General features: G+C 47.6%; 1 protein-coding gene across 3 annotated transcripts in view; it reads right to left on the bottom strand.

The window, feature by feature from the left end:
• The window catches only part of Men (NADP-dependent malic enzyme), a 154537-nt gene that overhangs the window by 14189 nt on the left and 126639 nt on the right, over positions 1–13709 (bottom strand). For all 3 annotated transcript variants that reach the window (XM_089572451.1, XM_089572453.1, XM_089572452.1), the window contains 5 exons: positions 12381–12542; positions 10657–10760; positions 9596–9705; positions 5666–5763; positions 4621–4734 (listed from right to left, as the gene is read on the bottom strand). In XM_089572451.1, the coding sequence (XP_089428577.1) occupies positions 4621–4734; positions 5666–5763; positions 9596–9705; positions 10657–10760; positions 12381–12542 (588 nt within the window). The remainder of the gene's footprint in view (positions 1–4620; positions 4735–5665; positions 5764–9595; positions 9706–10656; positions 10761–12380; positions 12543–13709) is intronic.

The following is a 13709-nucleotide window of genomic DNA, read 5'->3' on the forward strand; positions in this document are numbered from 1 at the left end:
GATTGCTACTGTAAAAATAACGGAAGTTATTTGCGTTCCCCATCCTTATGTCTTTGCTATGCGTAGCAGACCAGCAGCAGTTTCTTAGGTTCCAAAGAAAAAAGCCAGAAAATACTTAAACACCAATTTTAAACGTAAGCAATCTGCTCTACTTCTACACGGACGTCGAACTCAGCCTTCTGAAAAGGCGGAGAAAACGATTTTTCGGTTGCACACTGTCGCCTTCTTGCTACAAGAGAGATATGCGCGTTTAACGTTGAAATGAACCATCCCCATCATGCAGGCATGCTTTTCGAAACGACGCACAAATAACTCAGCATACTAACACCTCTCATACATCTAAATTCCACTAGAGTAGTTCCGCTAGCTAGTATTCAACTCTTCACGCTAACTGCATTCGCATCACCCAAGGCCAGTATAACCCTCCATGCAGCCTCAAAAATAAGTCGCTACATCTGAACGCCGTACAGCTGCACCCATCGCTTTGTGTTAAATATGAACAACTCCCGCACCACACTAGTAGAAGAATGTGTTTTCGTCACAGCATCTCCTCTATACACTGAATTCGCTAACTGACCGAGTAAATCAAAGCCGTGGAGGCACTGATGAAGAAGCCTGTCACTACCCGAGTTGAATCAGCCGCAGTAGTTGCCTCCGGTGACATTTACCCGAGTTTAACAGTAACCGGACTGGCTGCTTCGACACTACAAATTAAGACATCACATTAACTGTACACGCAAGGAACAATGACACCTGCCTTTATTTTTTCCGTGCGTGCCTCTCCCTACACTCTGAACGCAAATACGCCTATATGGGAGTAAAAAGGTAGTCAAGCTGTTCTCTAACGCACTTCCTTTTTTAGAAAAAAAAACAGTTGGCAGTGGCTTAGCTCTGCTATGCCACGATATACGTAGCGTGCGCAGTAACGTCACGTGGCTCTGCGCCGGCGGCAGCAGCGGCAGCGGCGAGGCGCGCCAGCTGTGCGCAGTGACGTCACTCGCTCCTCGCGCATGCGCAGTATGGTCGACGGAGAGAGCACGCGAAACGGCGAGACTGTGGCCAATGTAGCTCACGCTACAAAATGGAGTGCGCTATAGAACAGCATATGGCAGGTTATCTCAGATCATGAATGACAGTTTACCAATATCCCTGAAGAGAAAAGTATACAACAGGTGTATCTTAGCGGTACTCACCTATGGGGTAGAGACGAGGAGGCTAACAAAGAGGGTTCAGCTTAAGGACAACGCAGCGAGCTATGGAAAGGAAAATGATAGGTGTAACGTTAAGAGATCGGAAGCGGGCGGAGTGGGTGAGAGAACAAACGCGCGTTAATGATATCCTAGTTGAAATCAAGAGGAAGAGGTGGGCTTGGGCAGGGCATGTAATGCGAAGGCAAGATAACCGATGGTCCTTAAGGGTAACGGAGTGGATTCCAAGAGAAGGCAAACGTAGCAGGGGGCGGCAGAAAATTAGGTGGGCGGATGAGATTAAGAAATTTGCGGGAATATGGTGGCCGCGGCTGGCGAAGGACAGGGTTAATTGGAGAGACATGGGAGAGGCCTTTGCCCTGCAGTGGGTGTAGTCAGGCTGATGATGATGATGATGATGATGATGATGACTCGCTTTTGAAGCGAAAAGCTTCACTAGGCTAGTCAACAAAGCGCTTCGCGTGAGCCGGAGACCAGATCTGCCACTTCTGCGCATGCGCGATACCGAGCGACGTCACGCACGGCACAGGTCGCCGCCGTCGCCGCCGCTGACTCCGTCACCTGATCTTTCGCCGCCGCCGAGCGCTACTGCGCATGTGCGCCGCCGCTTCTCCTCGCCACCGTTTGACCTCTCGCCGCAGCCGTGCGCAGTGCGCATTTGAAAGGATGGGCATATAAGGCGCGCTTGCCCATAGAACAGGCGCAGACACTCGCCATGGAAGGAGAAGAAGAAGCAACAGTCGGACGGGGCAGAAACACCGATCCAGAAGTGGTAGCTTGGGAGTTGGCTGAAAAGCAGCGAGAGCTTTTCGCTTCGAGATATCCAGGCTTAACCTTAGCTAAGCCACAGCCAAATTTTTTTTGTTCCCATATAGGCACTCCCTTTTTTAAGAGGGAGTGCGTTAAAAGGGAATGTGCTAGAGGCAGCTTACTCTTTTTTCACTGTTTTCTGTTTAGAGTGCAGCGCTACCTCGTTCGTCAGGACCGATGTGCGCTGTCATACGTCGTAGGCTTAACCATAAAGGCCGGCTCCTGTGCCCAAGGACTGCAGCACAGACAATTACGTAAAAATAAACTGCTCGACAAACTAAACTAAAAACACATAGCTCCTCACCACAGCCACCGCCCATGCACTGCACTATACGTGTAGCACCAAGGGGACAACTACGGCCCGTGTCTCAAGAAGCTCGTCTATAGTTTATGGCAGGCCCCGTCCTACTGGTAAACCCCTCAAAAGCTCTTACCAAGGTCGCTGGGCAGTTCTGTCCGAGAAAACAGAGAAAGAATTCTGGTTAATAAAAAGGTGAGAAGAGTGCTGCCTCAACGTCTTAATTACTAATAGAAGTTGCGCCGCGCATTTTCCGACCCAACGGCAAGAGGTAACACGTGGTAGTAGACCTGCTAACAATAATGGGCGACACACCCTTACAAAAAAAGTTTTAGACAGTCTATAGAGTGTCTATAGACTTCTGTCTATAAAGTCTATAGACTGTCTATAGATAAATCCTAGAGAACAATCTATAGGCAATACAAATTTCACAGACAGTCTATAGACAATTTATAGATTTATGGCCATGCGCTTTTAGTAGACTTTTTCTATAGACAGTCTATAGATTATAATTAGACAAAAAGCAATATCTATAGGAAGTCAGAGTCAATAAGAAGTCTATAGACTGTCTATAGACCGTTTTTATAAGGGGCAGACTCTCGCAATAAAGCGGAAGTCGAAAGCCTTGCCAGCGCCCTGGAAATGCATGATCACATAGCTGGAAGTCGGAACAGCGCTAGAACAAGAGAATCATCGGAATACTGGCCTCGTATAATGAAAACGCAATTCTTTTTTTTTTTGCATTTTCATCGTGGCACCCCACTAGGCTACGTTACTTGAACGCTATCAAATTAACACCACTAACCGTACACGACGGTGCTAGAAAAAAAAAACCGGTCACTTGCTTAGATGAAAGGACCACTGCATTTCCTGCTCATTTATTGTGATGAAGTCTTGGTCACGTAAGTTTTTTTTTATATTAGAATCTAAACGTAAACGTCGCTAGTCACGCCTCAGGCGTGAATATACATTGCAGCGAGGTCCCTAGTCTTAAGAAACGACGTTCTCGCATACAGCGACACAAAATCACTTAGTCTCTACACTGCTAATTAGAGACTAGAAGCACTGCCCTCTCTGGCTCAGTGGCTGTGGAGTTCGGTTTTTGATCCAAAGGTCGCGGGATCGAATCCGGCCGCAGCGGCTGTGTTTCCGTGGTGGCGAAATTAAAAATGCCCGTGTTCTGTGCGAGTCAATCGAAATAGCATGCGGTCGTCTTTTGCATTTCGCCTCCATCGAAATGCGACTGCTGCGTCGTCCGGGATTAGATCCCACGACCTTGAGATCAGCAGCCGAACGCCAAAGCCACTCCGCCGCCACGGGGGGGTCGCCGTGTGATGCCAGTGTGCAGGTTGAAGATTGCCACGTGCTGTAAATTAATACGGAGCCCTCCACTACGGCGTTTCTCATTGTCCATGTGCATATGCTTCTCCTTAGGAACGTTGAACACTGAATAGCATGGAGACTATAGAAGCTAATTTCTGTCTTTTCGAACTGAAATAGCCTGTTTTACAGAGTTTTGCTTATTGTTTTATTGGGGTTTAACGTCCCAAAGCGACTCAGGCTACGAGGGACGCCGCAGTAACGGGCTCCGGAAATTTCGACCACCTGGGGTTTTCTAACGTGCACTGACAGCGCACAGCACACGGGCCTCTAGAATTTCGCCTCCATCGAAATTCGGTCGCCGCGGCCGGGATCGAACCCGCGTCTTTCGGGCCAGCAGCCGAGCGCCGTAACCACTGAGCCACTGCGGCGGGTGTTTTAAACAGTAAATTGCAACCAGAAAGCTGATAGAGCAAATTTCCCAAGGTATGGTCGTGTTTTGTAGCTGGACCCACAGTCTTCCAAGATTTTACCTGTACCACGAACGGACAGTCAGAAAGGGCAGAAGAATTACTACGCAGTTTTTATTTAGACGATTCTGTTGGTTGACAAGACATGCCAGACCAAGCATACAAACCCCCAAAACATACATCTCTCCTCACTGCAGACTACTACAGCTGCCTTCTCAACACTGAGAAAAGGAGTGGCACTTCGAAGGGACCAGGAATTAACGGCGTATCACGAATGCAAACATTAAAGCCTGAAATGATAAAGTGCGCCAAAGAATATACAACGCGATGACCTTATACAAGAGCAAGCCATTCCCAAAGTAGGGGAAAAAACGAGTGAACAGTGACGTTCTCGATATTCGCACAACGCGCTGTTTGTAAACAATGGCGGTTACCCCAGCAACGCTGTACAGACAGTCGATTGAAGGGAAGTGAAATAGACGTTAGCGGAAAAGAAAAAAACAGCCAATCTCACCTTGACGATAAGGCCTCTCGAGTCGAGCATCCAAATGCTGTTCCTGGCGTCCTCCTCTTTGGCGCCTTCATTCACCATGGCCATGACCAGAAGCTCGGCGATACCCAGGGACGCCTGCGGAGGTATCCCAGTCAGGAGGAAGAACCGGGGGTCAGTAAGTAAAGATAAGGCGCACTGCGAGCTCTAGACATGAGCCCTGTGCTTTGTCCGCCTTTTTGGTCCCCTAGTGTAATGTAACCTCGTAGAAAAAAAAACAAAAAAACGACAGAATCATGTCAAAAATGTGACAAAATGTTTTGTTGTTTTGTCGTAATGACAGATTTTCTGTTGTTTTACAGAATACTTCCGTATTATTGTGGTTTTTTCTGGAGCATTTTTGCTGCAGTCTGAAGATGCAGTATTTTTCTGAAGGAAGCACACAAAATTATGCTGTTACTCTAAATGTTTAGTCAAAAACAATACAGAAAATTTGTTGTGACAGTAAACTTGTGTTTTTCGACTGGGAAGTTTTCTACGAACCGCATTTCCGGAAACTCCTCCACCTTTACAAGACCGAGCAGACTTGTTGTTAGCGCAACAAGCGAAAGCTAGAACGTACAGCGTGGCACTCTTTCCCCGCGCAGATTCGTAGCTGTACAGGGTGGACAGCACATAGCGGGAACACTTCAAGGCACAGTCCTGAGGCTCACGCAGCGCCATCTGCGGCCGCCTCGCACAAACAACGAGGCCATACAGTGTGACAGGGTCCAGAAACTATGACAGTACGCCAGCTGCGCGATCTGTTCGCAGATGGCGCTGCGCCGGACGCAGAATCACGCGCAATACCTCGCATCTCTCAGGCGTTCGCACTACAATAATGTCACAGAATTACAACTGTTTCCGGAAGAAGCGGGCTTTACCACGTTCACTTTCACGTTGTGCTTCGTTGCATGCCTTCCACCCTCGAAGCACGGACTGCAGTGAGCGCAGCCTGGCCAAATTCGTAAATAGCTAAAGGAATCAACAGCGCGCGCAAACTAAGGGACCCCAGCACCCAATCGCTCACCTCTCCGGCGCCCATGAAGAGGATTGTGTTTGAAGACAGCGGGGTCTTGGTGATGCGCATACTGGCCAGGAGACCCGCCACGGCGACCGACGCTGTGCCTGCGAAGCGCGAGAAGGTAAGAAAAAACCTGAATGTACGCGCGCACACATACGTGTAGTGTTGGTGATTAGTGATTACCGTCCTCTATACAAAAGTAACGAGTCACACAGTCGAGACCTTAGTACATAGCATCAGTGTGCTCATACATAAGGTGGACTTCACTAAGTTTTCTTGCCATGTGCCAGTAACGCGTCACACCACATATCACTATGAGTTATTAAGGCTATTCGGCTTTGAAATTGCCAGGAAAAATGGAGCGGCGGCAGAGAAAAAAAAATGGTAGGGTTTTAGCGTAGTTAAACCGAGAAAAACGCGTGAAAGCACTTGAGACAACGCCGCCTCAAAGGCAATTGCCGCATGCAAGATCTCACCGCCAGCCGCTATCGGCTTTTAAGTGCTTTTGCACTTAAAAGTAAAGATTTCGTCGTGCGCACAAGACGACTTAGGAGAAGAACGGTAGTGGGAAAGGCTAATTCAGAGGAAATGTGCTTTATTAAGGCGGAAGCCTTTAATGTCTCATCGTTGTAAGCAGCAGTTGTCGACAGAAAATGTCACGCTTTTCAGTTGGTGGAAACGGTCGTGACGTCACAGTGCGCGAATTTCAAACGGGGCCAATTGTACTTTGGCTTGTAACCATGCAACCAATTGAAGGGATCGTATAGTGATGCTCCAATTAAGTGGGACTGAGCTTAGTTAAGTGCTTAATTACCCAATTAGCCTAATTTGCTTTACTAGTCAGGCCATATAAATAAATAAAACCGATTAAGAAATTGGTCGAGCTCAGGAATCGAACCCCGGTCTTCGGCGTGAGAGACGAGCATGCTATCCACTGCGCCATGCCAGCTCGATGGTTTGGAATGAACAAAGGCGCGTCTAGTGAATACGGTGTCTTCACTCACTCTCATCCTCCTCCATTCCCTTCCCGCGAGGTACGAGCGAGGCGTAGAACCGAATGGGCGATGGCGTTCTATGGACTCCTTGGCAGCGTTGCAAGATGCTGTCGCGTTCCACTCTTAGGGGCATCAGTGACCACACTTTAGGTCAGAAAAGTGCCCCCCTGAATTTTGTGAGGCAGTTACTGCGTAATTTCCTTTCCTCAAATACAATTTTCATTTTCTTCATTACGGCTCCTCTTTATCTGTCTTCTTTCACTCCCACTTCCTCCCTTCCTCTACGGTGCGGTTCAGGTGTCCACCGAGATGACAGAGAATTACTGCGCCATTTCCTTTCCTCAAAAAGCGTTGCGTTCAAAGGGCAAGGCATCGCGCTGAACGGGTGGTGTTCCGTGGACTCCCTGGCAGCGCTACAACGCGCTGTCGCGTTCCACTCCTAAAGGCGAAGCTTAAGCGTCATTAATTAGCAGTTAATTAGTATTCAGGCATTAATCAGTAATTAACCATAAATTAGTGATCTGTCATCACTTAGTAATTAGTACTCAATTATATGTGACGCCACCGGTGCCACAGAAACAGCGAAGGTGGTGCGGAAAACGCTTCCGCCTCTACCCACTTTAGACAGTCAAAGTGCCCCCTGAATTTTTTTGGTTCATGGTTGGTTCATGGGGTTTAACGTCCCAAGCGACTCAGGCTATGAGGGACGCCGTAGTGAAGGGCTCCGGAAATTTCGACCACCTGGGGTTCTTTAACGCCCACTGACACCGCACATTACACGGACCTCTAGAAGTTCGCCCCCATCGAAATTCCAGCCGCCGCGGCCGGGATCAAACCTGCGCCCTTCGGGTCAGCAGCCGAGCACCATAACCACTGAGCCACCGCGGCGGTGAAATGTGCTTTGTATTCGGAAAAAAGGTCCAACTTCAAACTGTGTCTTTCACGTCACATTTACACAAGCAATACTGGAGCTTTACTTGCGACCGAAGAAACCCCTGAAAGTAGGTCAACGTTTGAAGGTTGCAGAGGTTGTGACAGCGGATACGCCACGGTGTTATGAGGCGCGGTGAAACTACGCAGGATAATCATGTTAACTTCCTTGTCCAGGGCCGCTACCAAGCGTTTCGGGCTGTATGTGATGTCACTACTTTATTTACCGTATATTGCCGATTATAAGTCGACCCCCAAACTCGCGACCCCCTTTGGGCGAAAAAAAGTTAGACTCCAAATTTAGGTCGACCCCGCCGCACCCTGCGGTCCTAGCTCACCCAAAAAGTTTTTCTTGAGGCCGATCCATAAAGAAACTTATTCGTTCACGAGACATCTCTAACTCGTCGTCGCTTGTGATAACAAGTTTATATCGTATTAAAACAAACCTTTGGTGCATATCTCAATTAAATTCAAGTTTTTTTAAGCACATCCACTTCCGCACCGTGTCTGACAACTAATATAAAATTACGAGTGCACGGGGCGTATTATCCGCGACTCGGTCGAAATTACTTTTGATCCCGCATATGGGCCGACTTTAAGATTCCGCATATACGTCGACTCAGATTATAAGTCGACTCCCCAACTTTGGGAAGGAAATTTAAAAAAAAAAAAACGTCGGCTTATAAGCGCGGCAATATACGGTAAGCCTCTCCGGTTAGTCTGTGATTTTCTCCTTTTCTCTACGTTGAACTACGCTGCGATCTTATGAGCTACATATACACCACTAAGCATTAGGCAACTAATATCATTGCACAAAACAATACTACAGGTTAAAGGTACGTTTAACTACGCTGCGAACTTATGAGCTACATATACACCACTAAGCATTAGGCAACTAATATCATTGCACAAAACAATACTACAGATTAAAGGTGAAGAGTTCCACATTTCTCTGAAAGGTAAATATCTTAGGAACATCACAATTTTCATCTACATCCTTTTTTTTATAATCTCAACTGATATTACAGATTAGATATACTTAAGAAAAATAATGAAATTATCGAACTATATTCAGATCACTCTTGACCTCTCAGGCCTGAACTAAAATGGAGAGTTGATCGATGCCAAATTAACTATGGAAAACGCAGAGCAAAGGCAAAGGCTTCTCGCTATTTTAAATGACACTACGCATAGCAGTGACACATATTGATAGATTCACCGATAAATATTTCAAGCTATCGTTTTTTGTGAAATCATATTAAATATAAATTTCCTGCTTTTCTGCACACCTGGTGAGTCATACCATTTTTTCTCAGTTTGGCTGCATTTTTTCCGTGCACTGCATAGTTTTGCAACGTACTTATAAAGCCCCAACTGGTATAAATAAATTCAGAGCCCTCCAACAGTATTCCGGAGAATCGTCTTCATCTGCCCCCCAAGCGACCACGCAGCGAGATATCCAATCATCCGCTTATAAGTACTTCAGAGGCCGAACCTCCTTTCCAACCACTGCAACGTAGGACATCAGTTTCGTAGATTTTCTCTGGCCGTCACTGAATACGTTCCCTGATTGATTTCCATTCGGTCAACGATCGAATGAAGGACCGCGACACAGGACTGCTGAGTCGCTTCGAGTAAGCGGTACAGTCGGTTAATATTATGCGCTCTGTCGTCAGAGGCAAAGGCGGTGGGGGGAAGGCGATTTTATTCTTTTATTTGTGTGTGTGTGTGTGGGGGGGGGGGGGGGGGGCGGAGAGTAGGGTCGCCCAAAGAACGGTAAGCAGCATGTTCTGCAGTCATGCCCTAATGTTCACATGCACAGCCCAATGTAGCGTTCTGCCGGCAGAGAACCAAGACGCGGACTTGAGCCGGGGCACATTAAAACTGAAAGCACCTAAAAGCTAGTTGAAAACCCAGCACGGACTTTTAAATTATCTAGAGTAGAAGCGAATAGGCTCATTACGACATGCACGCAAGCATGCGAATTCCGCACTAAAAAGCGCTCTTTCACCTTGAATGTCGTCGTTAAAGGTGCAGTAACTGTTCTTGTACTTTGCGAGCAGCTTGAATGCGTTGCGGTTGCCAAAATCCTCGAACTGGATCAGGCAGTTGCGTCCAAACCTTGAAGTGGAACAGCAAGAGCGAAGAAAAAAAAAATTAAGCGGCGGTATAGCGCAAGAGGTACACCAATCACACGTGAACAATAACTCCACAAGGTTAGACTAACAAGTGTTGGTCAGCACGATATTTAAGTTTCTGTCGTCCTTCCCTACCATGGATTGCACACGCTCCTTTTACTAGGACGCGTGAGAGATATCGCTGAACATTTTGCGATGTTAAAAAGCTCGACGACATTTTTGAACCGAACATACTCAATCATTCTAATTGCAGGTTCATATCTAGCAGGACAAAATATGGAAAACTAGGAGAGGAGACGGCGGCCTAAGCTTCCTCAGGCGCTCTGGCACCGACAGCAGCTGCGTGTATAGACTTCATCTCATGATGGAAGGGTGGAGGAAAACACTGTTTACAGTCTCAACGCACACACCACGCGGTAAAAACGTCCTTTGCTTCCGTGTCACAAGATTTCTTTCTTTCCTCCTTTCTTTTTTTATAATATGCAGGAAATCGATATGCATAGTAGCTGTACTGTATGTGGCTACCAGGCACAAGAAAAAAACAGGCAATTTTAATAAATTGGTATAATGCCTTACTGAATGGTGTAGTGGAAAGGATAAGGACCTTAGCAATGACTTCGTAACTGTAAAAAGCGGAACGACCTCTTACGACACGACCAAACGCACGTGCAACAAAAACAAAAATGGGCACGGTACAGGGCGCACCGTTACACGTCGGAATACGTTGTGCACACAAGACAGCGGCTATCAAGCTTGATCGCGTCAACAACCTACCCACCGGTACGCTTAGTTAACATCCCTTTCTTTTCGTGCGGACTTTTATGCATGTGTTTCGCTACACCGTGGTTTCACCTAAATCCAGGCCTCGTCGCTCGGAAACGGAGAGGTGCTACAGGGAAAGGTTAGGCTAAACCAGATCCCACAGAGCACGCACCTCTTGACGGCAGCCTGCATGAACTCTTCCACGAAGTCGTCGTACTGTGCGCCGCGAATCCTCTTCTGGCGTAGCCCGATGTAGTACGGGTCGGCCAGCAGGATCTGCGGAGCAAGCGCGTATACCGTTACCCGCTGAATATATGCAAGCTGAACGATCAGTGCTATTCCTACAAATTGGCTAACGTTTTGTACCACCATGCCGTGGTTAATTTAAATCAGGCGCCTGTAAATATCGCCTCCGCAAGGTTCCACTTTTTTTGCACTCATCGTCCTGGATGCTAGGTGAAAAAAAAAAACAAAAAAAAATCTCATCGTCCTGAAAGCTAGCGCCGCCGCGGTGGCTCAGTGGTTATGGTGCTCGGCTGCTTACACGAAAGACGCGGCTTCGATCCCGGCCGCGGCGGTTGAATTTCTTTGGAGGAGAAATTCTAGAGGCCCGTGTACTGTGCGATGTCAGTGCACGTTAAAGAACCCCAGGTGGTCGAAATTTCCGGAGCCCTCCACTACGGCGTCTCTCATAGCCTTAGTCGCTTTGGGACGTTAAACCCCATAAACCAACCAACCAAGCAACCGTCCTGGATGTTAAAGTCGCAGTGGACGCTAATCGTTTTGCCGGATTTTCCTCGCTTTGACGAAGATAACTCCACTTCCTATCAGCGATATTGCTTTTCAGTATAAATAAGGAAAACCTAGCCGCGTTTAGTTTAAACTGAAAGCTGATCAAATCCGTCACTATGTTAACAAGAGCATTATCCGTCGTACTGTAGGATATAACAATGCGAAGATCAACTCTAAACGAGCCCCGTACGCACAGTGAAGTGCCCATTCCACTTTCCTGGTGGCCCCATCATCTACGCCTGTTAGTCGTGCCTTTAAATGATTACGATACTAAACCATTAAAAAGACGCGGGTTCGATCACGGCCGCGGCGGTTGAATTTCGATGAGGGCGAAATTCTAGAGGCCCGTGTACTGTAAGATGTCAGTGCACGTTAAAGAACCCCAGGGTGTCGAAATTTCCGGAGCCCTTCACTACGGCGTCCCTCATACCCTGAGTCGCTTTGGGACGTTAAACCCCAATAAACCAAACCAAACCAAAAAGAAGAAAACAGAGTAGCGAGGAGACGCCCCAGTCCAAAACAACGACAGAACCTTAACCGAAATAAAACTGTTTTGTCGTTTTGTCTTGACAGACTTGTCTGTAGTATCGTTGTAATTTCCTGTAGTACCGTAGTATTTTTCGTGGCATGTTTCTGTTCTGCTGCTGCTGCAACAACACGACACAAAAGAAAGTTCTATTGTGACTACAAAAATTTCTGCTGTTGCCATAATTTCATTGCCAGAAGTACTACAAAAAATCTGCTGTGACGCGATAAAATTTTCTGGTTTGGTTTGGTTTATTGGCGTTTAACGTCCCGAAGCAACTCAGGCTATGAGGGGGGACGCCGTAGTGAAGGGCTCCGGAAATTTCGACCACCTGTGGTTCTTTAACGTGCACTGACATCGCACGGTACACGGGCCTCTAGAATTTCGCCTCCATCGAAATTCAGCTGCCGCGGCCGGGATCGAACCCGCGTCTTTCGGGCCAGCAGCCGAGCGCCGTAACCACTGAGCCACCGCAACGGGGCTAAAATTTTCTGTTCCGTTTTCTGACAAGAGGCTCAAGAGTGGAGGAAGGGACACGGGGCCTTGCAATGTGCGCATGCGCGTGACCTGCGGCGTACCTCGTTGTTGGTGCCGAGGTCCAGCATGACGGGTAGCGTGCGCTCGGGTGGTATGCCGGCCAGCGCCGTGTAGAGTGCGAGCTTGCCGACGGGGATGCCCATGCCGTTGGCGCCCAGGTCGCCCAGTCCAAGGATGCGCTCCCCGTCCGTCACCACGATGGCCTGCGAGGAAGATCGCACCGGCGGTCAAACGGGAAATTGGCCCGGTGGACACAGAGCGCGATGTCGGGTCACTAACAAGTAGTACATGTTGAATAAAAAGCAGCGCACAAAACGGTATCGACGAAGAAGGAGCGAAGTAGTACCATGTTACCCTTTTTCCACACTCTTTTCAGCAGATGGCCCCGCACAGACACCAAGGCCATGTCCGCATAAACGTATGCAACTGCCGAGCTGTACATTTAACTAGCATCCTCCAAGCTTCGCTGACGGCAACTAACCGCGCAGTCATCGCCATGCATCAAGCTCGCACTTTTCTGTCGGTAAATCCCTCTAAACCCCCCGCCTGTAGTATACGTCCCTCATTTACATGAAGCCGCCGCGGTGGCTCAGTGGCTATGGTGCTCGGCTGCTGGCCCGAAAGACGCGGGTTCGATCCCTGCCGCGGCAGTTGAATTTCTTTGGAGGAGAAATTCGAGGCCCGTGTACTGTGCGATGTCAGTGCACGTTAGAGAACCCCAGGTGGTCGAAATTTCCGGAGCCCTCCACTACGGCGTCTCTCATAGCCTCAGTCGCTTTGGGACGTTAAACCCCATAAACCAAACCAAACCAAACCAAACCAAACCATCATTTACATGAAGCCTTTAGACCGTATTTGACAGGAGCTCTTATGGTAGCGTTGTATCGAAACAAAGCGCAATCATGCTGTTTGTTTCTTTGGCAATTACAACTACGAAGCATCTAAGAGAAATTGTTGTTGGTCTAAGTGGTTACGCGTCACCATGGCTTAAAGGTGCCAGAACGGGATAAAACGCGAAAAAAGACGACGGAACAATGCGTTACTCATATCCCAGCTATTTTTTTAGCGTGTGCGAGACGATACGCACATATATAGCGTCTGTCTTCACATGCGCAATATGCATAAATCACCCCCATAAGCACCATTAAATAATTTTTCGTCTTTTCTTCCCCCATCTTTCTTTGACTCCTCTCATCTCTCTTGAATCTCAGTTTCGAGAAGGCAAATTCAGGGGGCACTTTGGCTCTCTAAAGTGCTGCAAGGCGCAAGCGTTTCCTGGCCACTGTTTGTTTTTATTTACTTTTTATTTTTCATATTTTTTGTTATTTTTTGCTCCTTTTCTTAATTTTATTGCTTTTTTATTTTTATTT

Source organism: Amblyomma mixtum, chromosome 2, assembly GCF_055824585.1.
Source record: "Amblyomma mixtum isolate Tamu chromosome 2, ASM5582458v1, whole genome shotgun sequence".
In the NCBI taxonomy this organism is placed as follows: domain Eukaryota; kingdom Metazoa; phylum Arthropoda; class Arachnida; order Ixodida; family Ixodidae; genus Amblyomma; species Amblyomma mixtum.